This window comes from Bos mutus, chromosome 3, assembly GCF_027580195.1.
Source record: "Bos mutus isolate GX-2022 chromosome 3, NWIPB_WYAK_1.1, whole genome shotgun sequence".
Classification (NCBI taxonomy): domain Eukaryota; kingdom Metazoa; phylum Chordata; class Mammalia; order Artiodactyla; family Bovidae; genus Bos; species Bos mutus.
In genome coordinates this window covers 58049747-58076723 of record NC_091619.1, presented here as the reverse complement: position 1 = coordinate 58076723, position 26977 = coordinate 58049747, and the positions used below count along the sequence as shown (strand labels likewise).

At 36.3% G+C, this 26977-nt stretch overlaps 1 protein-coding gene across 10 annotated transcripts in view; it reads right to left on the bottom strand.

Annotated features, from left to right (window-relative positions):
- TTLL7 (tubulin tyrosine ligase like 7) overlaps positions 1-26977 on the bottom strand; it is a 151868-nt gene that overhangs the window by 63233 nt on the left and 61658 nt on the right. For all 10 annotated transcript variants that reach the window (XR_011463688.1, XM_070367782.1, XM_070367780.1 and 7 more), the window contains 7 exons: positions 26794-26915; positions 25617-25684; positions 21413-21571; positions 19379-19595; positions 14606-14770; positions 8701-8859; positions 3248-3342 (listed from right to left, as the gene is read on the bottom strand). Coding sequence is in view for 9 of the 10 variants with exons in the window: in XM_070367782.1 (XP_070223883.1) it covers positions 3248-3342; positions 8701-8859; positions 14606-14770; positions 19379-19595; positions 21413-21571; positions 25617-25684; positions 26794-26915 (985 nt within the window). In the remaining variant the exon portion in view is untranslated. The remainder of the gene's footprint in view (positions 1-3247; positions 3343-8700; positions 8860-14605; positions 14771-19378; positions 19596-21412; positions 21572-25616; positions 25685-26793; positions 26916-26977) is intronic.

Genomic DNA, 26977 nt, shown 5'->3' with positions numbered 1-26977 from the left:
TCTCCATTCACTCAGCATTTTAATCAGTGTTTTTCCGCTCAGCTATATCCATACTGACCTAAGGAGTTTTGTTTACACTTTCTGGAGTTCTTTCCACTACTCATTATCCTGTGATTCCATCCAAGGATTTTCTCTTTCTAATAAGCTGGCCTCACACATACAAGCTCTTGTAATATGGAAACTCTGGAAGTTCTATGAACATGCTGTGCTTGCCTCACTTCCTTATCTTACTACAAGGAGTTACCTTGAATGCAGTGTCCTTCCCCATCCTTGTCATCATTTTATTTAGTACTCACCATACTCTAGTTCTAGACATGGGCCTGGAAAGACAAAGATGAATAGAGACATTGCCCTCAAGCTGCAATGGTCTAAAGGGGGAGAGGGGAATATCAGGTGAATAAATACACAGGTTACAGTGGATGCTACTTAAAAAGTGATAGTAGTAGGGGTGACGGCAAAAGCGAGGAAGTAAACCACTTTGCTACAGCAAAGGCTTCAAACAGAAGGTCAGGTTTGCACTAGGTATTCAAGAATGAGTTAATCAAAATGTGGCATATACATGCAATGGGCCTTAACAGGGAAGGAAATTCTGACTACATGCTACAATATGGATGAATCTTGAATACACTGTGCTTTCCCTGGTGGCTCTGATGGTAAAGAGTCAGCCTGCAATGTAGGAGACCTGGGTTTGATCCCTGGGTCAGGAAGATCCCCTGGGAAGGAAATGGCAACCCACTCCAGTATTCCTGCCTGGAAAATTCCATGGACAGAGGAGCCTGGCGGGCTACAGTCCATGGGGTTGCAAAGAGTCGGACACGACTGAGAGACTAGCACTTGAATACATTATGCTAACCTAAATAAGGCAGTTACAAAACAGCAAATATTGTATGATTCTACTTGTATGAAGTACCTAATCAAATTCATAGAGACAGAAAGCAGAATAGGTGTTTACCAGGGGCTGGTGAGAAGGAAAAATATGGAGCTGTCTAATAGGTACAGAATCTCAGTTTTCACACAATGAAAAAGTTCTGGAGAAGGATGGAGGTAATTATTGCATTATAAGGTGAATGTATTTATTGCCACTGAACTGCACACTTAAAAATGGTTACAGTAGTAAGTTTCAAGTATATTTTACCACAGTTTTCTAAAAATGAGTCAACATTCACCAGAGGGACAAAGCTAAAAGAAAATTTAAGTGAGAATACACACAAAATTATGGACATCCAAATAGCATCGTATAAGAGTTCCTTAAAAAAATTAATTCCAAGGCAGGGAAAACAGAAGAACAAAAGGTGATCAGGTTGGCAAGAGATGCAAGGGCTAGATGATAAAGAATCTGTGTCTAAAGATCAAAAATGACTTGTAGGCAGTGTTTAAACTTTCTGATAATGTGGCAACAATCTGAGCAGAATAGTAGAATTTACAAGTATCTCTTTAAATGTTGGCATCCCTCAGGCTCTGCCCCTGCCTCTCTCTACTTCTCAACATATACACTCTATGTTCTCATCCACTGGATTCAACAGCAATCTATACATGTATGTCATTCACATGGAGGTCTCTTATCTCCTGGGACCTTGTATATCAAATCTCCCACTTGACAGTTCCGCCTGAGTGTCTCAAAGCACGTCAAAATCAGCATGTTTAAAACTGAATTATCTCTTAATTTCTACTTCCCCCATCACTTCTAAGTCTTTTTCTTGCCTAAAACCTTTATTTAAATAAAAGACATACTGTCAAACAACTCATCCAAGCCAGAAACCTAGGAATCATGGGAGACTTTGAGCTCCCAGCACCTACTCCTATAGCAGTAGGCACTCAATAAACACTTTTTAAATGACTTGGAGGGCAATAGAATGGAAACCACAAGATGGGGTGAAAGTCAGTGCTGAAGCCAGGGAATCAATAAAACAGACCAGGAGAGAAATGAGAAGTCCTTAAACTTGAAGAGGAGACTAAGAATTTAAGTCATACATTTAACAGGACTACTTAAACAATATGTATGCCAAAAAATGTATAGGCATATTGCTTAAATAATCTAAAATACCTGATGCACTTGAATAAGTGAAATAAAAATTTCCCATTCTATATCTCTTTCCTTCCTATTCATTTCCTTTAGAATAACTGAAATATTAGAATTTAGGCAAATTATTCTCTGATCACACAAAAGAAGGGGTCATATGAAAATTTCTGAGCAAGCTATATCTCAATCTCTTTTTAATAATGCCTTTCATATGAATCTACTTCTCAATCAGGCATTTACTAAATGTTTGAAAATATTTCAAGTAAATAAATTGCTTGGAGGCATCCCACAGCTCTTAAGAGAGTTCTTGAAATAACAATTAGAATCAATTGAGATCACAAAATTCCTGAGCTTAAGTGACCTCAAGAGGTCCTAGAAGTTATTTAAACACTTATACCAGCAGACAGCTCACTATTTCATTAAACAATTCAGCTAAACTTCTAACAAGTTTCTCTCATAATAAGATAACAGCTTCCCACATAGTAACATTTCACATATTTGATTTTCATGATCATGTAAATGGCAGCCAGTCCAATAATATTCCATTGATCCAGCAATCCCAATTTTGGGTATATATCCAAAGAAGTTGAAATCAGGATTTAGAGTGATACTCACACTCCCATGTTCATTGCAGCATTATTCACAACAGCCAAGACTAGGAAGCAACCTATGTTCATCAATGGATGAATGGATAAAAAAATGTGGTACGATGGAATATTATTCAGCCTTTAAAAAGAAGGAAATCTTGTCTATTCTTTTCAATGGGAAAAGTTAAGCTCACTTAACTGCTTCTCTTATCCGTTTACCCTAGCAGCCTGAAATACTAGGAAGACCTCTGGACAGAAAGGTAGGAAATGCATTTTTTTAGTTTTCTTTACTTTCTGAGTGACCTTTATGCTTTAGTTTCTTCTTATGAAGTAAGGAAACTTCTAGAAGGTTCCCTAAGGTATGCTCCAATTCCACCTCAATACTCTGTATTAAATAATTATACCAATAATGAAATTTAAGCATATTTATTATAGGTTCAAATCATACAGGGGGAAGGGGAAGTAGAGTTCAGGAGGAGAGGAAAAGATATTTAAAAAGAAGAAAATTAAGTGGGTTTAAAGAACAGAATCAAGAAACTCAAAATATAAAATACTAAAATTATAAGCCAATTTTATTTACAAATGACTGTTCTACACCAAACATGTGAAAAAATTCCAAAACACAGAGGAAACTATTTACCTAATATTTAGTAGCTTCAGGGCATTTAGCAGCACTCCCTTTTTCACATCATAGTCTATTTTCTGATCAGTGCCAAAGCTCGGAGCCCGATTGATCTGAAATTAACAAAGAAAACAATGAATATCCAAATGTTGGCAGATCAATCTATATTCAGTAAAATTTTTTTAACCCAATGTGGGATCCCCAACCAGTAGAAGGACTCTACAATAAATCTCAAAGCTCTGCATAGTCGATGGTCCAGTCACCACCGCCACACCTGCATTCCCCACCACCTTAATTTAAGTCAAGGACTTGCAAGGAATTGACTGTCATCACTGCTCCTTCCCGCTGCTGTCTTAGCTCAGGATTTTTCAGTCAGCATTATCTGCGCTCTCTCCAGTCCACTCTCTCCAAATTATCACCCCATGCATTCCAGGTATTAAATTTAGAAAGTTAAAGTGATTCATCCTGACAAAAAGTTTGGACGACCAGTAATAATAAGAAGAAGAATAACACGGAACAAAAAATAACATGCATGTTACCAATATAGTAATAATTATATTCATATATCTATTTTGCATGTTGAAATTATCAGTGCCCTCTTTTCACTGCTTTCAGATCTTCTGGATGGATCATCCATTGCTGCCTAAAAAATAAATTTTCTCTCTTTCTACCTGGGTCAGACAATAATTCATCAATTTTCATTTTACTTCATTTCACTGAAGTTACTTGGAGGATACCATTAAAGGTATCTGAAGACTAACCTGTATTAGCTTTTCTAACTGTTTAAGGATTCGTGGAAATCAATGAGCCATTTGTGGCTGTTCTACTTTACTCCATCATTTCCAAAGTTTCATTAAGAAGAAAAATAACAAGCAACTATATATACTTTATATATTTATACACACCCAGAAATGTAGTTTATAATATGCTACAACTTTAAGAGCTAGAGTTTTTGTTTTTTCTTTGCTGTTGTTGGGTTTTGTTGTTATTGTTGATGTTATGAAAATGCAATTGGGATAGCAGATATTTAAGGAAATTACTTATTCTATTAACTCAATTGATGAGGACACTATTGAGTTCAAAACTACAGGTTAGCTTCTTGACCACCAACTAATTCCACAGGCTATCTCAAAAAACATGCATGCTGCTACTCATAGAAGAGGGTCATCTTATACAAATCCAGCCCCACAAGAGACAAGGTAACTGACAGCATGCTTTTTACAACTGGCAGCTTAAGGAAATACCACATTATAGTTAAATCATCCAGGAATATAAGTGCTTCTAATCAGAAATGTGGCACAAGATCGCTGCAGAAAAATTAGAAACAAAAGTCCAAAAGGACAATAGAGAGATCATCTGCAATCCCAACATCTAGCGTACTGTTAACCATCTGGTAAATGGTGTTCCAGATATTTGCTACACATATTCATCATATTCATTTTACCTTCCAAATATATCTCTATACTAAATATTTTATAACCAAGGTTTTCCCTGAACGGTGTGTCATATAAATCTTGTAAGCCATCATTTTGATGGCTACATGTTATTCCTTGCGTAGAGATACGGTAAACTAATTTCTTCAATAGAGATGTGCCTTACTGTACTATGTCCTTGCTGATTTCTGATTTAAAAGGTGATGAACCTATTTCTATCTTTGTGATGTAGTCTCAAGGGGAAGAGTATAACTTGGTAATTGCAAGAACATGCATTTATTCCAGGGAATTTTGAGAGAGGGAGTTTATTCTACTTCAAAGTTTCACGCATTTCCTCTTACAAGTGCAGAGAAAGGATAGAGTAATATATTTTATATATAAAAAAAGTTTCAGGCATTCCATCTCTATAACTTATAAAACAAAGACAGTTCTGCTGCTAGATATAACAGGATTATTAAAATAAAACAGACATTTAGGAATTGATGATTAAGTGGTTCACTGAAATGTTATCTATCTGCATAGAAAATCTTAGTATTTCGTTTCAAACTTGCAGCCTGGAATTCTGCCAGGCATATCCCTCCACCAGGATGGAAGGGAGGTCTTGATACAATACAATCACAATCCTCTCTCTTATCTATTTCAGATTCTTCACTCTACTATCATTTGAAAGAAATTGGTCTATGAAGAAATATGCCTACATACTAAATAAACTAATATATGGAAAGGTAGAAAAACTTAATTAACATTTTGGATTTTAAGTTTTATGAGAAATTTAAAGGAAAAAAAGAAAAGAAAAGAAAAACCACAAATGGCAGACAGAAGAAATGCCAAAAATTATGGCTCCATCCAGCCAAACTTCTACTATGTGATGACTTCTTTGTTCTCATTTCCTAACATGGCTGTAAAAGAGACAAAGCTCACAAGTGTTAGAGTCTTAAAGCACAGCAGCTTGTAAATGCACACAAAAGGAAAATCAATAGAAAGAATTAAATTAAATTAATATATTTATTAACTGTCCAAATCATAGTTTTATTATCAAGATAAGCACAATCATTTCATGCACAGATGAAAGTTTCCATAATAGTTTCTGGGCTCCTAAATTAGTGCTGTTGCCTCTGGCCTATAACTTACCCCAGCCTCAACCTCAGCTCTCCTAATCCCTGGCCCCTCCCCACTCTACAGCCTTAAGTACTCTGACCAGGTGTTCACTCCTTTGCAAAGACTTTTTTTTAACACACAAATATACACATGTATACAGAGAGATTAATCATTGTTCTGCTTCCTGTTTCCTACTTATACTTGCAATTATTATTATAAAACACATAACTGAGTCCCCTACAAAAACAGGACAAGTATTCTCTTATTTTTCTTTTATCTCCACCATCTGGTGCAATGATTTGCAAATTAAGGATACTTAACATAGTAGAAGTATATTTATACTCCACTTAATATCCATGTTTTTCCCTAAAAATGTTTTCTATGATTGAAAATCTCTGTAATTTGCCACTATGAATCATCGCCTGCGATTAATGAAGTTAACTAAAAGTTATCACGTGCTCAGAGGCATCCTCTGCCTTCTTCCACTTGATGGCGCCAAAAGGTTTTTAACAATGTATATTCGCACTACTATGATCTCAGATTCTTTCAACTGTTTTGATATAATACATGTTCAGTACCCACAGCTGCCTATTATTGTGGTGTTTTTTTAAAGGGCTATGATTGATTTGAAAATGATGAAACAATGAATATAAAATTAAAATAAGTTACTGTGGTGTTGTTTTTTTTTAAGTGGTTTGTTGATCAGGAAGTTATGGAGGAAATAAAGTATGAAGAAATATGAATGCAAACAATGTATTTTTGAGCTTTTAAAAAATACATAATTCAACCATTCAGTCAATTCTGATCTAACCAAGCAACAGTCAGCTTCAGTTAGGCAAATGCTTTTAAAATTAGGTGAATAAAATACGTATAAAATCATTATTTCTTATTATCATTTCAGTTCTATTTCACGCACATGCCTTCACTTCTTTCCCACCCCATCAAAGCTAAAAGACAAGTATAGGGCAAAAAAAAATACAGGTAAGAACAGGAATTGATACTTTCAAATAGTAATGCTGGAGAAGATCTTGAGAGTCCCTTGGACTGCAAGAAGATCAAACCAGTCAATCCTAAAGGAAATCAACACTGAATATTTATTGGAAGGGCTGATGTGGAAGTTGAAACTCCAACACTTTGGCCACCTGATGCAAAAAGCTGACTCACTGCAAAAGACCCTGATGCTGGGAAGAAAGATTGAAGGCAAAAGGAGAAGAGGGTAGCAGAGGGTGAAATGGTTAGACAGCATCACCAACTCAATGGACATGAATCTGAGCAAACTCCAGGAGGTGGTAAGGGACAGGGAAGCCTGGTATGCTGCAGTCCATGGGGTCACAAAGAGTCGGATACAACTGAGCAACTGAACAACAAAGAACAGGAAAGGAAAGTAAGATAAGAAAATGGTATCAATAAAGAAGAAAATGTCAGGACTAAGAGGAAGGGCCACTGTTCAGAGTCAAGTGCTTTCACATTCAAGGAACAGAGGAAGTAAAAGGATACATAAAGTTCTTCACATTTATCTTATTTCTAGGATCCAAGCCAGGAGCATAATTTGAATACCTGACAGAATTGTATTTGATTAGCAATATAATACACATTATTTGTTCACAGTAGATTCAACAAACACACACATGAAAGCAGGAGCCCTCAAACTGGAAGTGTTCTTTCCTAAAAATATATTTTGAATGTCTTGATTTCATCTATCACTCATTCAATTTGCTTTCCAAAACCTTGGTATTACAGATGTAACTTCTAATTTCTAAATCATTAACAAAAAAAAAAGGTAATCAACTTAAAGGTAGTTGATGATGATATCTTCTATAATAATATAGTCCTTAAAATATAAGCAATCTAGTATACTGTTTGCTGCTGCTGCTGCTGCTAAGTCGCTTCAGTCGTGTCCGACTCTGTGCAACCCCACAGACGGCAGCCCACCAGGCTCCCCCGTCCCTGGGATTCTCCAGGCAAGAATACTGGAGTGGGCTGCCATTTCCTTCTCCAATGCAGGAAAGTGAAAAGTGAAAGTGAAGTCGCTCAGTCCTATCTGACTCTTAGCGACCCCATGGACTGCAGCCTACCAGGCTCCTCCGCCCATGGGATCTTCCAGGCAAGAGTACTGGAGTGGGGTGCCATTGCCTTCTCCATACTAAGTGTTTAGATAGGTGCTATTTTCCTAAACACAGTATTTTGTGGCCCTGCGATCTGTGACAATGGAGCTTAATGATCAGAACCAGGTGTACTGGTTGGGGTACTCTAGGACCACATGACTTCTTAGGTTTCTTCTATATATAATAAAAACATGACAGAAAAGAAAGGTAAAAAAATCTTAAACAGATCATTTTTATTTTTCCTTTATATTATTCTGTATTTTCTAAATGTTAAGTGACCTTTTATAATGGAAGAAAAATAATGATGACTCTAACCACAAAGACTGGCAGAAAACCAATCCAAAAGCACAGCTGACAAGCTAGACATGAGGGGAGCCCTAGGCACATAATACGGTCTTGAATAATTCATGTTACCCAGTGTGTTAGGTATTAACTAAGATTAATGAGCTAACTGGAGCCTCTCTCCTCTAGGAGAGTTTGAAGGGGAAGGGCACTGAAGCCCAGGAGCTACAGTCCAGCAGCCCAAGCACCCACACAGAAGAAACACAACATCCTGAAGTCATGAGGTGGTAGATCTGTGAGGCTGAGAAAACAGTAGAGTAAGTAGACCTCAAATCAGTAACAGCAAATCCATGCATATATGCAAAATGCCCAGCCTAGAAATTCACCCAATGCTGATATGGGAAAAGCAAGATCAAAAACATTGATCCACTCTAGCAAATGTATTCCTTGAATTCTCATTCTCTTCCTCCAACAGACTCCACTCAGGCCTCTTTATTCTCAATGAATGAAATAACAGTACTCATTTCTCTTTCTTCTTAAAGAAACACCTTACCTCCAGAAGCCATGGCTTTAGTTTTCTATCCAACAAAATATCAAATCCCAGGACTTCAAAGCAGACACTTTCACTTCCTGGAGGTTGACCAGGTCTGCACATTCGATAGGCATGTAGGACGTGAGGTTCTGCTACAATCAGAGTCTTCACCACCAATTCCTATAAGGATTGTGATAAAAAAAAAAAAAAAAAAAAAGCTTTATTTCTTATTGTCTCATTTATATACATGGAAACAAGGCCTGGATTTATGAAGTAGCATCCAGGCCAGGTTCACGAAACTATCGTTATCTTATCCCTACTGTTGCTCAGACTGTATTTCACCCAACTCACGCCCTGCCCACTGTGGTCCAGGCATGCTCTCCTTCTCTAGGCTTCTGGCACTAGCTGATCCCTCTCCCTCTCCCTCTTCTCTCAGTAATTCAATGTCTGGCTCCCTGATATTCAGAGAGTCTTTCCCTGACACCTGAGTCAAAAGTAGGCACCCAAACATTATTCCTTACTGTGTCACTACACAGCATAGGCCCGGCTGATCTTTTTTCTTTTTTTTTAGAACAGAGTCTTTGTATCATTTACAACCCCATTCCCAGTCCTTACAATAGTGCCTGGCATTTAGTAAATGCTGAAAATCATTTGTGAACAAACAAAATAAAAGTTTATGAATGTGGCTTGAATTTGTTAAATAGGTAAGCTAGGATCATAAGTGCACCTTCTCAGAAACCCATACAAAAGGGGAGGGGATGGGAGGGAAAAAAAAATTCCAAGGAGAATAACTATTTCACAAACAACATTATAGAATCTCCATTCAGAGAAAGGCTGAAAGGCCAAGAGGACAAAATTTGGCAGAGGTGGGTTTCTCCATGCAGTGATGATTTTGTAGTTCAAAATGTTTATCTGAGATCAGAGTAATGCCAATCAACGAACAATCAACATTTTCTGTGAGGACACATAACATGACTAGGGTGAGTTACTAATGCTAATAAAAGAAAAAGTTGGTTTACTGAAGTCTGAGAACAAGCTATGGATTGCATAAAAGCTGTCCCCCTGGTTTTTGCTTAGAATATATTCTTTTTAAGCGCCTCTCTACAGGTAGACAGCATATTAAAAAGCAGAGACATTACTTTGCCAACAAAGGTCCATCTACTCAAAGCTATGGTTTTTCCAGTAGTCATGTATGGATGTGAGAGTTGGACTATAAAGAAAGCTGAGCGCTGAAGAATTGATGCTTTTGAACTGTGGTATTGGAGACGACTCTTCAGAGTCCCGTGGACAGCAAGGAGATCCAACCAGTCCATCCTAAAGGAAATCAGTCCTGAATATTCATCAGAAGGACTGATGTTGAAGCTGAAACTCCAGTACTTTGGCCACCTGGTGCAAAGAACTGACTCATTTGAAAAGACCCTGATGTTGGGAAAGATTAAGGGAAGGAGGAGAAGGGGACGACAGAGGGTGAGATGGTTGGATGGCCTCACCGACTCAATGGACACGAGCTTGAGTAAACTCCAGGAGTTGGTGATGGACAGGGAGTCCTGGTGTGCTGCAGTCCATGGGGTCACAAAGAGACGGACATGACTGAGCAACTGAACTGAACTATTCAATATAGGCAATATTGTATGGCAATTAAGAATCTGGCTCCAAAGTCAGACTTTCTGGGTTATTCCAGGCTTTTCTACTTGCTGGATGTGCAACCCCAGTCATGTTGCTTAAACTTTGTGAGTCTCATTCTTCCCAAATGTAAACTGGCAATAATAGTAATAATACCGGCTTTTAAAAGACTGATGGAAGGAAAAAATGAGACTCCATGTGAAATGCTTAGCATAGTGCCTCAGTTCAGTTCAGTTCAGTCGCTCAGTCGTGTCCGACTCTTTGCGACCCCATGAACCACAGCACGCCAGGCCTCCCTTTCCATCACCAACTCCTGGAGTCAACCCAAACTCATGTCCATTGAGTCGGTGATGCCATCCAACCATCTCATCCTCTGTTGTCCCCTTCTCCATAGTGCCTAGAACAGAGTAAATCTTCAAGAGGGGTAAGCAACTTAAATACTATTGCTATGTTTATCCTTCATTCTTCTAGAACTCCACTTCATATGTCTGGTTAGTCACAAATATTCCACTGCCTGGAGAAGCAGCACTGATTATATGATATAAAAAATGGAATACAAAGTTAATTTCACTGTTACCCAGAATCCCAACACAGATTATTTGGGTCTATCAGAGATGCCCTGTAAGGCTGTTCTCAGAAATTTTATTCAAAATAACAAATTTATGGTATTAATAGCACCACAGATATGGAGATAAAAGAGAAAAGACTACTTTACATAAATTTTGAGATATTATTGAAACTACTTGACTAGGGAAAAAAGTTAAAACTTTGGCTAATAATTGTCTATGTGAAATAAGACATGCTGGGGGTGAGGAGGTGGGAATGAATACTTAGACTCTGAATTGCAAATCTGTGTTTTTTTCTACATAAAAAACAACATATTTTCAAGAATGTAAAGACAAGATTGCATGTATATGTGAAGTCAGGAATGACATAATCAAACACAAATTCTACTAATGCTTCTAAGAATTTCCAGTATTGATGATTTTTTTTTATTTTTACCTAAAGTATATAAAAAGCATTCAGTAAGGATGATTTTATGAATGGTTTTAGTCATTTTTAACCTTCATGGCCTGATTTTCTCTTGATTTCTTATTCATTCTTGACCAGCACAAAAGCACACATAGAGAGTATTGATGAATGTTAGTTTTCATATACAGACAGCTACTTCTTAGAAAAATTACCATCAATAAAGTGGTCACTGAAAAAAGTTCTAAGTTAAATTCATGAAATTTGTAAACTATTAAGATAAAAATTTACTGCACAATTGCCCTCTCCACTTTCTCTTGTCATTCTTTTTATATTATCCCATTGATTGATCTTAAGAAGATATCTGTAGGTATATGCAATTCTTAATAAAGAAGGGAAATTTTAAAATAATTACATAAATACAGTCAGTTTGACAGGATAATTGTAGGAAAGTACTTGGAAGCTATCAGTCTATTATTTATTAATTGGTTATTTATAAGATAATATGTAACTAATATAGGCAAAATTTATCCATTCATAGAAAAGATCATGAAATGGGTCAGAGCACAATTACTATGTTCAGGTCATATCTGAAAATTATATTCTAGACTCTAACTGAAAAGTTAATTTCCATACTCATTAGTATTAGTTGTACTCCTAATTCAATTATGTGGGGAAAGTAACACTTAAAACCAATGTCTGTAAAGCTAATGGGAATCATTTTTCTCTCTGATTGACTCTCTGTATATTCCTCACCAAGACAACCCAACAGGTTCCACCTTTTCACAAAGACTTCCCTGAAGAATCAAAGTGAAGAATTTAGTAAAGAAAAAAGAATACCAGAGCATGTCTAAAACTTGGGTCTCTGAGCTAATCATCAAACAACCCATTCACTAAATCATCCAGGTATCACAAAGTAGGATTTACCATCAATGAGTTATTTTCCAAAATTACAAATTTCAGCCATTTGATGCTTCTGACCCACAAGATAGTAAACTATCACTATGAGAATATTTTTGGAATTTCAAAAAAACTGGCCTATAAAATACACAGACAAACAAACAGCATTGTTGGAATCAAGTTTCTTGTTTGGATGTATTTAGTCTCTCGGGAAGATACAATAAAAAGTTAACAAATTGGTAAGAATTTGACCAAATCCAAGTGACAAACTTCAAAATTTGAAGGCACCGCTAAATTTCTAAAAAATTTGAATCTGCTGCCAACGTTTATGAGTCAGGAGACTTATGGTAGCTACTGACAAATTAGGAGAATTGTGGCCCAAAATGCCACAAGGCACCAATAAGCTGGTGCTGAGTAGTGTCTATCTCCCTTAGACCTCACATACTCTTCAAATTACCACTGTTCTAAGCATCCCTATTTTCTTCTATCCAGATTACTTCACGCCTTTTTACCTGTCTGACACCTAAGGACCTTTGGGTTTACATTCTATGACACAGAAAAGATTTAGAAAGAAACAACCAACAAAACATCCAGAAAAGGAAGAACTATAATGATGCTGACGTTTTCTCTGATTTTCTCAAGAGAATTGAGTTCAACCAACAGTGAATTTCCATGTCCATTTTCCATGATACCTTTATATAAATATATGTCATTTGTCCCCGAAGGAAAGCAACATCGAATTGTATAGCCCTCATCACATTAAGTATTTTCCGTAGACATACTCCTCTAACTATAAATTTAATATTTCTGTTAAGATTAATAAAAGGGTCTGTTTTTATCTTCTCATATGTGTTTCCTTCTCATAAAGGTTATCTTCTCATATGTGTTTCCTTTTCTCTCTCAACCATTACCATTTGGAATTGCATCCCCTGCCATGGCTTTAGTTATGAATTTCACCCCATACATACACTGTTAACTGTCTCCTTTTCTACCTGAGAGAGAATTTCAAGTTCAATGTATCTAAAGTAAAATCCATCGTAGCCTAGTGGACTTTTAAAAACTTGATTCAGGTGTTAATTCCTCCAGGAAGTCCTCTTCCTATCTCCATCTACACTATACTCCATCTATACCCTCTATAATATACAGGCTACTATATGTGATCTTAATCTATATCCCCACAAATCCAATGTATGCCTATATTTTTGTACTTGATACACTGCATTTCATTAACAATTTATTTGCAGCTTTTTCCTACCAGATTCTTGAGGCTTGGAGTTGTATCTTGTGTATCTTCAAATTAACAGCCAGAGACAGGCTTATAGTACAGCTTCAGCAAATGTTTACTGAATAAATGAACAAATAAATATATAGAGAGAACTCTTTTTCTCTCATCTGCAAAACTAAGCTCTACATCTTCTTCTCACCATAAATTTCTTTCTATTCTATTTCAAACAATGCCACACCCATTTGCCTAATAATTATTCCTTAGAACTACAGAGGAATCTCTGAATACTTCTATCCCACCTCCCCATTCTGAACATTCAGGTCATCTCTAAGGTCCACCTCATTGTCACCTCTTTCAATTCAGACCATCCTTTTCACTTGAGCTACTCTCAAGTGCCCTCCTCTATCTACTCTTGGTCTTCACTCTAGCCCATCTAGCACTCATTCTCAGATTTATCTTTTAAAGTCATGGCCTTTGGCATTATTACTCTCTTCACTTAAAACTAAATGAATCCATAATGTCTACCAAGTTAAGCCTTGCTTTTCAGAACTAAAACTTAGTCTTCACATATATTATCCTAAGTCCTCATGAATCTCCCACAAATACAATATGTGCTAATCTGGACCTCTTTTAACTATTCTCATAGCTCCATGCCTTGACTTATGCTTTGGAAAGTGAAAGTTGCTCAGTTGTGCCAACCCTTTGGGACCCCATGGACTGTAGGTTGCCAGGCTCCTCTGTCCATGGAATTCTCCAGGCCATAATACAGGAGTGGGTAGCCATTCCCTTCTCCAGGGCATCATCCCAAACCAGGGATCAAACCCAGGGTCTTCCTCATTGCAGCCACCAGGCAAGACCAAGAATACTGAAGTAGGTAGCCTATCGCTTCTCCAGCAGATCTTCCCAATCCAGGAATAGAGCCAGGGTTTCCTGTATTGCAGGCAGATTCTTTACCAGCTGAGCTACCAGGGAAGCCCAATTTATGCTTTGGCCTCCACTTAAAATTTCCTTTCCAATCATGAGCAGTAAAAATACTACTTATCTATTAGTACTACTTATCTACTTATGACACACTTCACTTTCTTCATTAAAATACACTACATCTGCCCAATCTAATATAATCGGTTCTTTATTTAAAATGGTTGATGATCCTTTCAGGTAATATGAGGAGAGAGAGACAATTAAAATTATAAAATGGTACAATCTTACTGAAATATCACTCCAAAACTTAGCAACATCATGCTGATTTGCTTGTAGGAATTCTGTAAACCATTTGATGGAACGTTTGCTGCCTTTGTTTTCAGTTTCATCCCTTTCAAAATGTTCATTATGCTTGTTCACAGAGTAGTTTGTCAGATGCATGTATAACTGGGTCTGTAACAAGTAAGAACCAAAGTTGTTATCACCTATGAAACTCTAGAACCACGAGGTTTCACAGAAAAGAAAGTATCCAAGGAGAAAAGACAATTTTAAAGTTTAAAATATACAGATTGCTAATTTCATGATTATATAATTTTCAAATAAAATGCAATGGCACGTTTTTCTAAAAAGGATTACGGATATAGTCATCTACAAAGTTACTCTGTATGTTATTAAAAATATATCTACCCTAGAAGTATGAAAATAACAATGATACGTAGGCTGATTAAATCAAAGTGCAAAACTATATATTGCTAAGCAATAAAAGTGCTCTAACTCTGAAGCTTGCTTTTCTTAGTTGGTTTCTTTTCATGTTTTTCAAATTTTTCATCCTAATTTGTTTTGGGAAAATAATTTTCTGAGACAGCATTCTGGATCTTTTCAAACAAAACGTTTACAGTGAAAGTTAAGCAAGTAGCAGAAACTGAGAACTGTATACCAACCACAACCTCTGCGCTCCCATCCTGACTGGGAGATCACTGTACCTTGTTAACACGACAGAGTGCACTTAGAGTCAGCAACAGAAACAGCACACAATGCTGTACACACGTCTAAATGACTAACAGTAAATTTACAGTGCTCCATATTGGCGCTCTTAGGTCTTATTCTCCTTATAGTCTTAGGTTTGTTGACACTGTTACCCTCAAATAAACTTGAAAAAGAACTCAAAATTTAAAACTTCTCATAATTTAATGGCTCCATGTCAATCTATCATAAACACTCACTCATGATCCTTCTCCCAGAGACCACTTTAGATAACTATGTTGCATCGCCACTAATAGATACTTCAAGCATATGATTATTAGTTTGATTTGTTAATAACCAATGATCTAGGATTATTATTTTGATTTGTTAATAACCAATGATATTGAGATCATATTTTATTTTTACTACAGTTACTTAAGTCTATAGTACTGAAATCTTTGAAGCAAATATATAGAACTGATCATATGAGCTACAAGTTATTTACTAATCCATATGCCCACAAGTAATTAAGAATCTTTTTTTCATTCATTGAACAAAATTTTAGGAACATCCACTACTGGGAGGAATGTATGCTGGGCACTGTGGACACAAGGATGAACAAGACAGACACAGTCCTTCCTTTCATTACAATCAGGAAAAGCTTTAAGTGATATTTAAAAGAAAGTGCATAAATCTCAAGGAAACTAATCAAACTGTAACATTTCCTAGTTTCCAAACTAGAAATCATTTTTTTGTTTGGAAAATAATTTTTAAGGAGCTCTCCATTTGGCAGAATACTAACAGCAATAATAAAAATTCTAGCTATCCTAGTGAAAGAGAAATGAAACTGCATTTTTCTTAAAACATTATCTTTGTAAGTAGGATTGGAAATTCCACAATTTCACATCTACCTTGACAAAAAATCCCCATCTAAACAGTTAATTGTCATTTGTCACAAGGAGAAGTGATGGCAGCTATGAATCAATAGCAACCTACATTCCCTACCCTATTTTTCAATGTATAGGCTCAAAATAATTAATTGGAATTACAAAGTTTTACAAGGATTGGTGGACTGATACATTGGTAGCAAAAAAATGAATGTTCATTATGTTTCAATTTCTGAATTCTCTTATATGATCTCCTTATATGTAGTTTATCAATATTTAATTCTTACTTAAGACAAAATGCATAAAATACACACTATTTAAAAAATTAGAAATATGAAGAGGGAAAAAAATATGCAGCAGTCTGCTGCCCAAAACAACCAAATGGGAGCATTTTGGTTTCCTTTTTCCTCCTTTTTTTCTTAAACTTATCTTTTACATAAAGTGACCTCATTTTAGATAAAGTTTTGTATTTCATTCTTTAAATTTTTCATACCTTCATGTAGGAACTCAATCATGAAATTTTAGAGATATATGAGGAACACTGAGGTTTATACAAGAGAATATACTTTTTCATACATATGAGAACCGAAGCCAGGAGACCATGTGACTCGACAGTACTTGGCAAAGCAAAACCTAGAGGCCACATCTCCTGACTCTCAATCTTCAATACGACTTCTTAACCCAGTGTACTTAAGCAAATTATATACATACAACTTAAGAAACTGGAATAAACCACTTTATCATCCAAATTAGCTTCTAAGTCTTACCTTTTCCCCTCTGTTCCCTTCCTCTTTCCTCTCAAAACCTAACTATCTGTCTTCCGTTTATATAATCCAGTCTTACCCATACCAACTATTTTAATTATAATCTATGACCTGACAAGCCCCAAATTATGCCTATAGCTCAGCTCTCTCATCTGAACATCAGACCTAAATTGTATATCCAAGTGCCAATTGTATATCCAAATGCCAAATGTATAGATCCATTTCGAAGTTACACGGGCATCTCAAACCAGACACATCAGCTTTTTGCAAAGCCTTTAAAAGCTGCTGTACTCCCTATCACAGTGAATGTCACCCATCCACCCAACTGTCTGTGCCAAAACTCTTGAGTTTTAACCTTAATTTCTCTCTTCATTCCCTCATCCAACAACTCAACCTGTCAGTATATCAATGCTATCTATGTTACCATAGATATATCTGAAACCTATGTTCTTATTCTTTACTTCAAATTATGTCATCTTTTTTCTCACACATGATTAGACTAGAATATAGTTTCTTATCCCCCTTACTCTAGTCTCTCCCATCCATTTATAGCACCATCTTACATTCCCCATACTGTAGACCAGGTGACCTTTTTAGGACAAAAATCTCATTCCTTCTTTCCCTTGTTTAATATCTTTCAATGCTTCCTTTATTATAAGGGTAAATTCTATAATCCTAGCCATGGTCTACCAAGATCTGGCCTCTAGGACTCCACATCCTGATATACGAACATCCATTCTTTCTTAGTCTGTGCGTGCGTGTTAAGTTGCTTCAGTCGTGTCTGACTCTGTGCAACCTTATGAATCATAGCCTACCAGGCTCCTCTGTCCATGGGATTCTTCAGGCAAGAATACTGGAGTGGGTTGCCATGCCCTCCTCCATGGGATCTTCCTGACTCAGGGATCAAACCCACATCTCTTAAGTCTTCTGCATTGGCAGCCAGGTTCTTTACCACTAGTACCACCTGGGAAGCCCTTCTTAGTCTGGGCTTCAGCCATGCTGAACACATCTGCTCTCTGCAGATATAACATGCTCCCTTCTCATCTCTGGGCCACTCTTCTGCCTGGAGTTATAATCCATCCCACTCCATCTCTGGCCTAGCTAGTACCTCACTATTTAAACTATTCACTACTTACTTTATAAGCTCCCTCTCCAACCTTCATCTCCAGTTGAGTTAGATGCCCCTGCTAACACTGCCATAGTACCCTCAGTTTCTTAAAACACTCCACTCATCACCGGGCATTATAATTGCTTATCTTATTTTCTGCCTCCCCACTAGATTGTTGCTTTGTAAGATAAAGTACATGGTCACTGTTTTTCCAAAACCAGCACAATATCTAGAATGCAGCAGAGTCCAAACATTACTTGGAGACTGGATATATCTATACCTTATGACCTTTAAAGAGATGATGCTTTCTTTCATCTTCCTTTCCTGTAAAAATTTTGGCAGTTCCCTTATTCTTCCTTGGCCAGGTCTAAAACATTTTTAGATAATTGAACATAGTAACCTTTATGATCAGTCATTATTTAATTTTGGAAAATGACCACTCGGTATAGTTAATTATGTGCGTAATATTGGAGAAAAGCAATAACCAGACTTTTGACAAAAATGGGAAACAATCCTTAATTAGGTGTAATTTTTACTATAATTAGTAGATCCAAAAAAAGAGGTAGAGGTTAACTGAACTTTTAAGTATGGAGAATAAACTATAGTTTATCTCTCATAAACTATAAATTATGATAATAAATTATAGTTAGAACTTCAAAACTATACAGGCATGACTTTCATCTATATATTATGGCTGCACAAAGGTAATCTTAATGGAAAAATACAAAAATCTCCACTAAATAGAATTAAAAATGTACCCCAAAACTGCCAATGTATTTCTCTACTTCATAATTAGTTAATGTAAATTTAAAACCCTCTCTTTTCTTCCAATAAAAATTAATAACTCTACTTCCTGATAAAATTTTCTTTCTCTGTTTCATGTACTTTCTCCCACATTCTAAAATATACCTTTCATACAAAACCTGCTCAAATACCACCTTTGCCGTGAGAAATTGAACAAAATCTATTCCTACACTCAATTCCATTACACTTTATCTGCACTTCTCAATGGCATATTATTTTATTTTTCCATATCAGTCACTTCTATCCAGGACCACTATATACACATACATACTTCAAAATCCAGCCTTATGCTCACAGCACCCAGAGGGCGTGCCTTTTTTTAATCAGCCTTCCTGGAACAGCAGATACATATTTTTTTCTAATTTTCACAAAGCTGTCTATAAATTAGAGGCAGTCTTGTTTATGTATATAATTCTTCTAGACTATAAAATTCTGACAGGAAGAATTTTGTTCATTTAGTATTTATACACAATGGGTATTTTAAAAAATAGATCCTGAACAAATGAATAAAATCATAGTGTCTAGTACCACTTACCAGGTTAGACTCATTAGGTGGAATGTACTTCTCTGTTCCCATTCGCACAAGTCCATCATGGTAGAGAAATATTTTTAGTGGATCACATGATGTTACCAGGATATAAATTCTTAAATCAAACTTGTAACCTTCCATTAGGAAAGGCTTTTCAATATATTCTTGAACAATCAAATGATCCTGAGATGGAAGCTTGTCACCATTTCTTATCAAAGAAATTCTAAATTTAAAGAAAAGATCAAAAGAATAATTTTGGAGTCAAGATGTTTACAAAGTTGAAGACAATACTCAAGAGGAAAGTGATTCCACACACACAAAAATAGCACAAAGATACTGTCAGAAGCAATTTTTTGGAATCCTTGATACAAACCAAAAGCTTGTAATAACCAGGGAACTTGTAATAAAAAATAAAACAAAAACAAAACAGTTGAATCTCTCTAAAAGAACTTCTTAGCATTTTAATTTACTCTAGTACCACTCCATCTCCCAGCTCAGCAGTGGCCTTGAGCAGCAGCCCCTGTTCCTACTATAGGCACTGGTTCTAGAGGGAGCAGAACAGACCTATTCTTGTGGTTTTTTTGTTTGTCCATGTGTTTAAATCAGTTTGGGGGTTCCCTGGAGGATCTCAAAGGATTTGCTTTTATCTTGTCTAATTGAGAACTCTCCCACTGCTTAGGCAGCTACATGGGGGAGGGGGAGGGGAGACAAATGCTGATAAACATTGCCTAAGGCAACAAATATTTGGGGAAAACAACAGACTAACTGCAAAGATTGGGATAAAAGACTGGGGAATGCGAGTGTTTGGGGAAGAAGGGCTTTGAACTATTTCTAAGATTCTGGAAGCCCATATGCATGCCCAGGGTTAAATACATGCTCAGGAAAAGACTTGAGAAGGCCCTAAGCTCTTACTTCTAGCTAACCATCCGGCTCTGTACAAGCAGGAAGTGAAGGCTCAGGCAGAGTTGCAAATGCCTAGCTAAGCACTGAAGGCATGCTACAACATGCATACAGACATACACACACACACACACACACACACCCCGCATCTGCAAGGATTGGGGGAATTTTTTTGTTTCAAGTGTTTATAGAAATCTCTGTTCAAATACTAACAGATTGGACAATTACAGCTGACCACTGGCCTAATAGAACAGGAACTTCAGAGGCCACTCACAATAAAGAATACAGACTTTACAAAATTGTTTCAGAAAGGTCACTAAACAAATAAACAACATCTAGAATGAACAGTAACAAAAAAACCCTGTAGAGGAGAATCTAATTATCAAAGTTGCTACATTACAATATTCATAATGTCCAGTTTTCAACAAAATATCATCAGTCGTGCAAAAAAAAAAAAAAAAAGTGTAGCCCATACAAAGAAAAACTCTCAATTAATAGAAACTATGTCTGAAGAAATCAAGATATTTTGTTTACTAGACAATAAATTATTTAAAATCAACCATTTTAAATTTGCTCAAAGAGCTAAAGGAAATCATGTACAAAGAATGGAAGGAAATCATAGGAATAATATCTCACCAAATGCAGAATATCAGTAGAGATAGAAATTATATTTTAAAGGTGTTGGGGAAGGAGGGTGGGAGCTGAACAGAAATTCTGAGGTTGAAAAGTCCAGTAACTGAAACAAAAATTTATTGGAGGGGTTAAACATAAGATTTGGGAAGGCAGAAAATAATCAGCAAACTTGAAAATAAATCAATTGAGATTAGTCTGAGAAATAAGGAAGTAAAAATAAAAGAAAAATGAACTGACTTGAGTCCTACAAGACAATATCAATAATATCAACATGCTCATAATGGCAGTCTCAAAAGGGGAAAAAATCCTCTGAAGAATTAATGGCTGGAAATCTCCCAATCTGATGAAAAATATTATCCTACACATCCAAGAGGCGTAATAAGCAACAATTAGGAATCTATTTTATTATTTTTTTCATATTAGAACTCAACCATGAGCAAATGGTCACATTTATTCTTTCTCCCAATTCTTTAAAAATTTTATGTATTCCAGATGAAAAACACCTACCCATGACCCATTGCACCATTAGCTGGTTTTACTATAAAAGTCTTCTGCTTTCTTTTTTTCTTTAATTCTTTCATATAGTTTTGAAATTGTGTATATTCAGCAGGGAAGATCCATGTTCGAGGAACAAAGGCATAATCCAGAGGCCGGGACTTGATCATTCTGTAAATTAGACATAATATGAAAAGTACTTTCTATTCCAACTTGTCTAAACTTCCTTTCTCTGTGCTACTGACATTTACTACAATGATTTCAATTCCCTCCATTTCTTCATTTATTGATCCATTCATTGACTCATTTTTTTAAATGCCTATTAATCACCTACTACTTGTTAAGCACTATTCTAGATACTAGGGATACAGTAGTGAAAAAAAAAAGACAAGAATTTCTGCCCTATGTACTTACAATTTACATATTAATAGATCAAATGGTTGAGTATGTGGTATACATTGGGCACTGAGGATTAACATGGTCTTGGTTCTAAGGTATTTACATACAAGCCATTAATTAAATACAATGTGATAGTTGCAAAAAAAGGTATATAAGGCAAGGTAAAACGTGGACGGAATCATTAGCTCTGGCTCTGGGATGAGGGTGGTCAGTATGGTTCACAGCCAGGTGTCATTCATACTGCCTCTTAAAAGATGATTTGGAGTTCACTGGGTCATACACGGGGAGGAATTTTCAAATTGCCTTTTACCCAGTACTTTTTGAGTGTTACTACTTCTGTGAGAAAACCAGTGAAGCCTCTGAGTCAGCAGAGGTTTTGCTTATATGAACTACTACCTACCTACACATGTGTTTTCATTGCTATAATGTTTGTCCTGACATTTTTGTATTTGCTATAAATCAGGCTGCCTATACGATACATAACTTAGGGATACTGATACAATACTAGATATAAAATGTTTGCTTTTGATTAATCCAAATGCCATTTATTTCATACACACTGATTCTCAATGACAATTTTTAAATCAGTAGAAATATTTTAAATTATTGTCTATTAAAGAAAAATCTGATTGTCTCAAAAAGTCTTCTTTATAAATGTATGCAAGTCTTTTATAGATGAGCAAATATTATTCCCAAATGAGATTAGTCAAAATTAAAATGGGACCCTAGTATACAATATGCACAGAGGTAGGGCCATTTTGTAAGACTAGGGTGTGGAATATATAAGCCACTGGACTCCATGACTAGAAGGTCATATAGTTATACTTCAAGTGCTCTTTCAAGAGAACGCTGTAAAAAAAATTGCTTCCACTATGAGAAGAAAGATAATCACCAACTCCATCTATCAAATCCAAAATAAACCAACCAGCTAAACAACCTCACTACAAAATAGGCTAACATTGATTAGTCTGAAACACACAAACACACACAAATCTAATGGAAGCACAATAACAGTCCTAATGTACACTGTTGCTTCCAACACCCTTACATGTGTTTATAGTTTTATAAATAAATTTGTAACAATAATATAAAATTAGATTAAGTTAAATCTTTAATAGAGCAATACATTTAAAACTAACCATGAACTGTTGATGAATAATACCATTTCTTCATATATACATTTGAAAAAAATCCCAAGCATACATATATTCAAGAAAAATACTTTATTCAATTTAGGTGATCTAGCACAAATCATTTAATGTAAAAATATGTAGCTTCAACAGAGACAAGCAGTCTCACTTAGGAATTTGGGATACTGGAATAATTTCTGCTCAGAGTTCTGTCATAGATTTACTAAATGATATTGAACATGTTTTTTTAAACTCTATTTTTAATATTACTTGGTCATCACTTTTTACCTAATAGAAGATCTTTTTTTCCTCAAGGAGACTTGCAAGGATTCTACAGAGTGAAAAACTGCCTAATTGCAACAGCCTACTAATGGGTCTACATTTAACCCTCTTGCCTCTCCTGGGCCATACAGACTTCTGTTGTCTCAAAGCAGCTAGAAGGATCTTGGAAAAATGCAAATTTGGTCATATTATCAACTTCATCTACCCCTCCTCTTCTGTGGCATTTAGGATAAAGATCATCATCCTGAAAAATCACTCTTGAACCAATCTCCCCCACTGCTCCCCATCAACCTCTCTGTGCTCCAGCTACATTGGCCTTATTTCAGAATCTTGACTATCCATGTTTTCTCCCAGCACAGGACCTAGGCCCATACTATTCTTCTTGCCCTGTAAAGCTATTACATACCATCTGCACCAATAAACTCCTACTCATCATTCATATTTCAGCTTCCATATCACTTCCTCAGGGAAATTCTCCAAAGCTTCCCTAAGTTAGAAGTCCTTCACTATGCACTAATTTAGGACTACATACCTCTACTTCACAGCACTCATCACAACTGCAATGCAAGGCTGTAAAAGCCATAACTCTGCTTTTGATCACCTCATGTGCTCAGAGCCCAGCACAATGCCTGGCATTTAATAGACACTTAATAAATATGTGTTAAATGGAAATAAATGACTTAAAAGAAACACATGTCCAAATTAGAGGTTAATTTCCATTCCTCTAAAGTCCATCCTTCTTGTAATTCCTATGTTAACAAATCACACCCTCCACATAACATCCTAATCCAGAAACCTAAGAATCTTGGTGACTTCTATCCCTCTTTCCTTCTCTTCCCTTTTCTCACATCAGAGCAGTTTTCAAGTCTCAGCAATTCCATGTTCTTCATATCTTTCAGATTTATCTTCTCTTCCCCATTCGTCCTATCTCTCTTTTGGATCAATAGATGTTCATTATTTCTGAACTAGATAATGACAAGCATCTCTTCCAGAGTTTTCACTTTCTGGTCCTATCATCATTGAATCCATTATCCTATGATGCCACCAAAACTACCTAAAACAGATTATTTCTCTGCTTAGGCCCATTAAATAGCTCCTCATTTCTCTCAGGATAGGCAGAAATGTTTGTTGAGTAAAGAGGTTAAAGAATCAATGATTAAATGATTAAACAAAACACAATAATACAGGGTACACAGCTTAGTCTTTACAGTTATTTCCAGCATCATCTGAGGTTGAGCCTCCCAATATCCTATTTAACCAGAAAAATTGCTTGAGGTTCTCCCAAACATATCATGTGATTTAAGTCTCCATATACCTTCTCCCACTGTTGTCTTTGCCTACAAGTTTCCTTTCTTCTTCTCAAAGGGTGAACTCCTTTATTCCTTTCAATATCCATCTCATAATTTAATTTCTCCAGAAACCCTTCCCTGCTGTCTCATAAAGAATCTCTCCCACCATCTTCATCGCAGTCTCTACCTCGAATGTGACAGCACCAAACTATTTATGTATCAGTGCTCCTCTCTTACCAAAATGTGAGTTCTAGGCAGAAACTAGGCTTTAATTAACTTGTTTACTTCAAAGCTAGCAGTCTCAGGGGCATACAATAGACATGCAAAAAATATTGTTGTGTGAATGGATTATAAGCTTTCACGTGGATGAATACTAATATTTCTTGAATTACATGTATCTTCCTAACCTTTATCTGTGAAAGAATCCTCTTGTTAATATTTTTTCTCAATTTATCAACCCTCTGAAAATAAAAAATCTAATAAACAGAAATATAAACTGCACAAAAATTCTGCAATATATTCATTATAAGACTTTACCTGTTAACAGTTTTTCCCATGAAAGTATATTAGTACTCTAAATAATGGTCTCCAAAATAAATATCTGTGCATGTAGCCCTGAGTGGGCACATCTACATGTGTTCTGTGTGTGTGCACACAGGCACCTACTACAGTGCTTGGCACATATCAGATGCTCAGTAACCAGTATTCTGAACACACCCACACGAGGGATAAAATGTGACAAATTAGTCTGTGCAAGGTTTAACTGAAAATAAGTAAGTATATATTGAATGTTAAGTACAGAAAACTTCTTACATTTAAACGAAAAATTTATTTTGCTGGAGAGATAGCAAGTTGCAGTGAAAAGAACCCTGAAATTCTGAAGACCAAGATCCTACTCCAGCTCTGCTCTTAACTTTGACTTTACACAAGGTATTCACATCTCTGACTCTCAATTACCTCCTCTGCAAAGTCAAAGAACAGAACCAGTAAAATTTTAAGACCCTTCCAGCTCTGAAATTCTTCCATTGAATTTCCATTTCAAATTAGTTAATTTGTTAAAGATAGCACTATGTAATTTTTAATAGGTCTTCTCTATAACAAAAAAATGAAGATTACTTGGTCATATTTCTTGCTAGGAAATCCTTCCTACAGATCTCCCCCATTCCTGGAAAATGGTTGATCCTCTGCAAAATAAAAAGGCAAACATTAATATTCTTATTGACCTAATGAATATATTCATTTATACTGTGATACAGTTACAGGCATCCTTTGAGTTTAGTGTTTTTTAGTAAGAGACTAAAGACTAAAAAAAGGGCTTCCCTGGTGGCTCAGAGGTTAAAGCGTCTGCCTGGAATGTGGGAGACCCGGGTTCAATCCCTGGGTCAGGAAGATCCCCTGGAGAAGGAAATGGCAACCCACTCCAGTACTCTTGCCTGGAGAATCCCATGGAGGAAAGACTAAAAAAACAGGTGAAAATGGACTTAATGTCTACAGTCAATTTTGTACAAGTCACTACAAATACAGGTAAAGGAGAACTATACAAAATCTCAATTGCCTAAAACTCCATGTATTTGGCTTTTATTTTTTAATACACTTGTATTACATTCTAATAATAAAATAATGAAGCCAAACTACACATAGCTGACATTACAAGGGGTAGTTGTATTTGGATCCCTTTATGCAATCTATTCCACATCGTTCATCTGTATGCATAATGCAAAGCACCAGTCTAGGAAGAGCTTTCCTCTATCAATTCTTCCTTAAAGATGGAAAGAGGTTAAAGTTAAATCTGAAAGGATGTAGTCTTCAGGCAACAGGCTACTGAGGTAAATTGTGTTGTGTGTATAGCTGCTAAGCCGTGTCTGACTCTTTTCAGGACCCCGACTATAGCCCATCAGGCTCTTTTGTCCATGGGATTTCTCAGGCAAGAATACTGGAGCGGGTTGACATTTCCTTCTCCAGAAGATCTTAACAACTCAGGGATCAAACCTGTGTATCTTGCATTGGCAGGAGGATTCTTTACTGCTGAGCCACCGGGGAAGCCCATTCAGGCAAGAATACTGGAGTGGGTTGCGATTTCCTCTTCCAGGGAATCTTGCCAACATAGGGATTCAACCCACATCTCCTGTGTCTCCTGCATTACAGGCAGATTCTTTACCCACTGAGCCATGGGGGCCATCAGGGAGAAATGAATTAATATGTCAACATATTAAGAACCCTACCTAAAGAAAACTATAATGGAATTCATAGAATTTTCCTACTGACCAATAATTGGTCATGATTAATTTCCTACCTGGTAATTTTGCAGCTCCGCAATCTTCTCTTGCTGAACAGCAGAATCACACCATATAAGATTGCTTGTTTCATCCTCATCTGGCGTTTTCATAAATCCCATTTCATCTATTACTAAACGAACTGTAAGTAAACAGTTCAGTTAAACCAAAATTAAAATGCTTCTGAAACAGTCATTGCGAAAA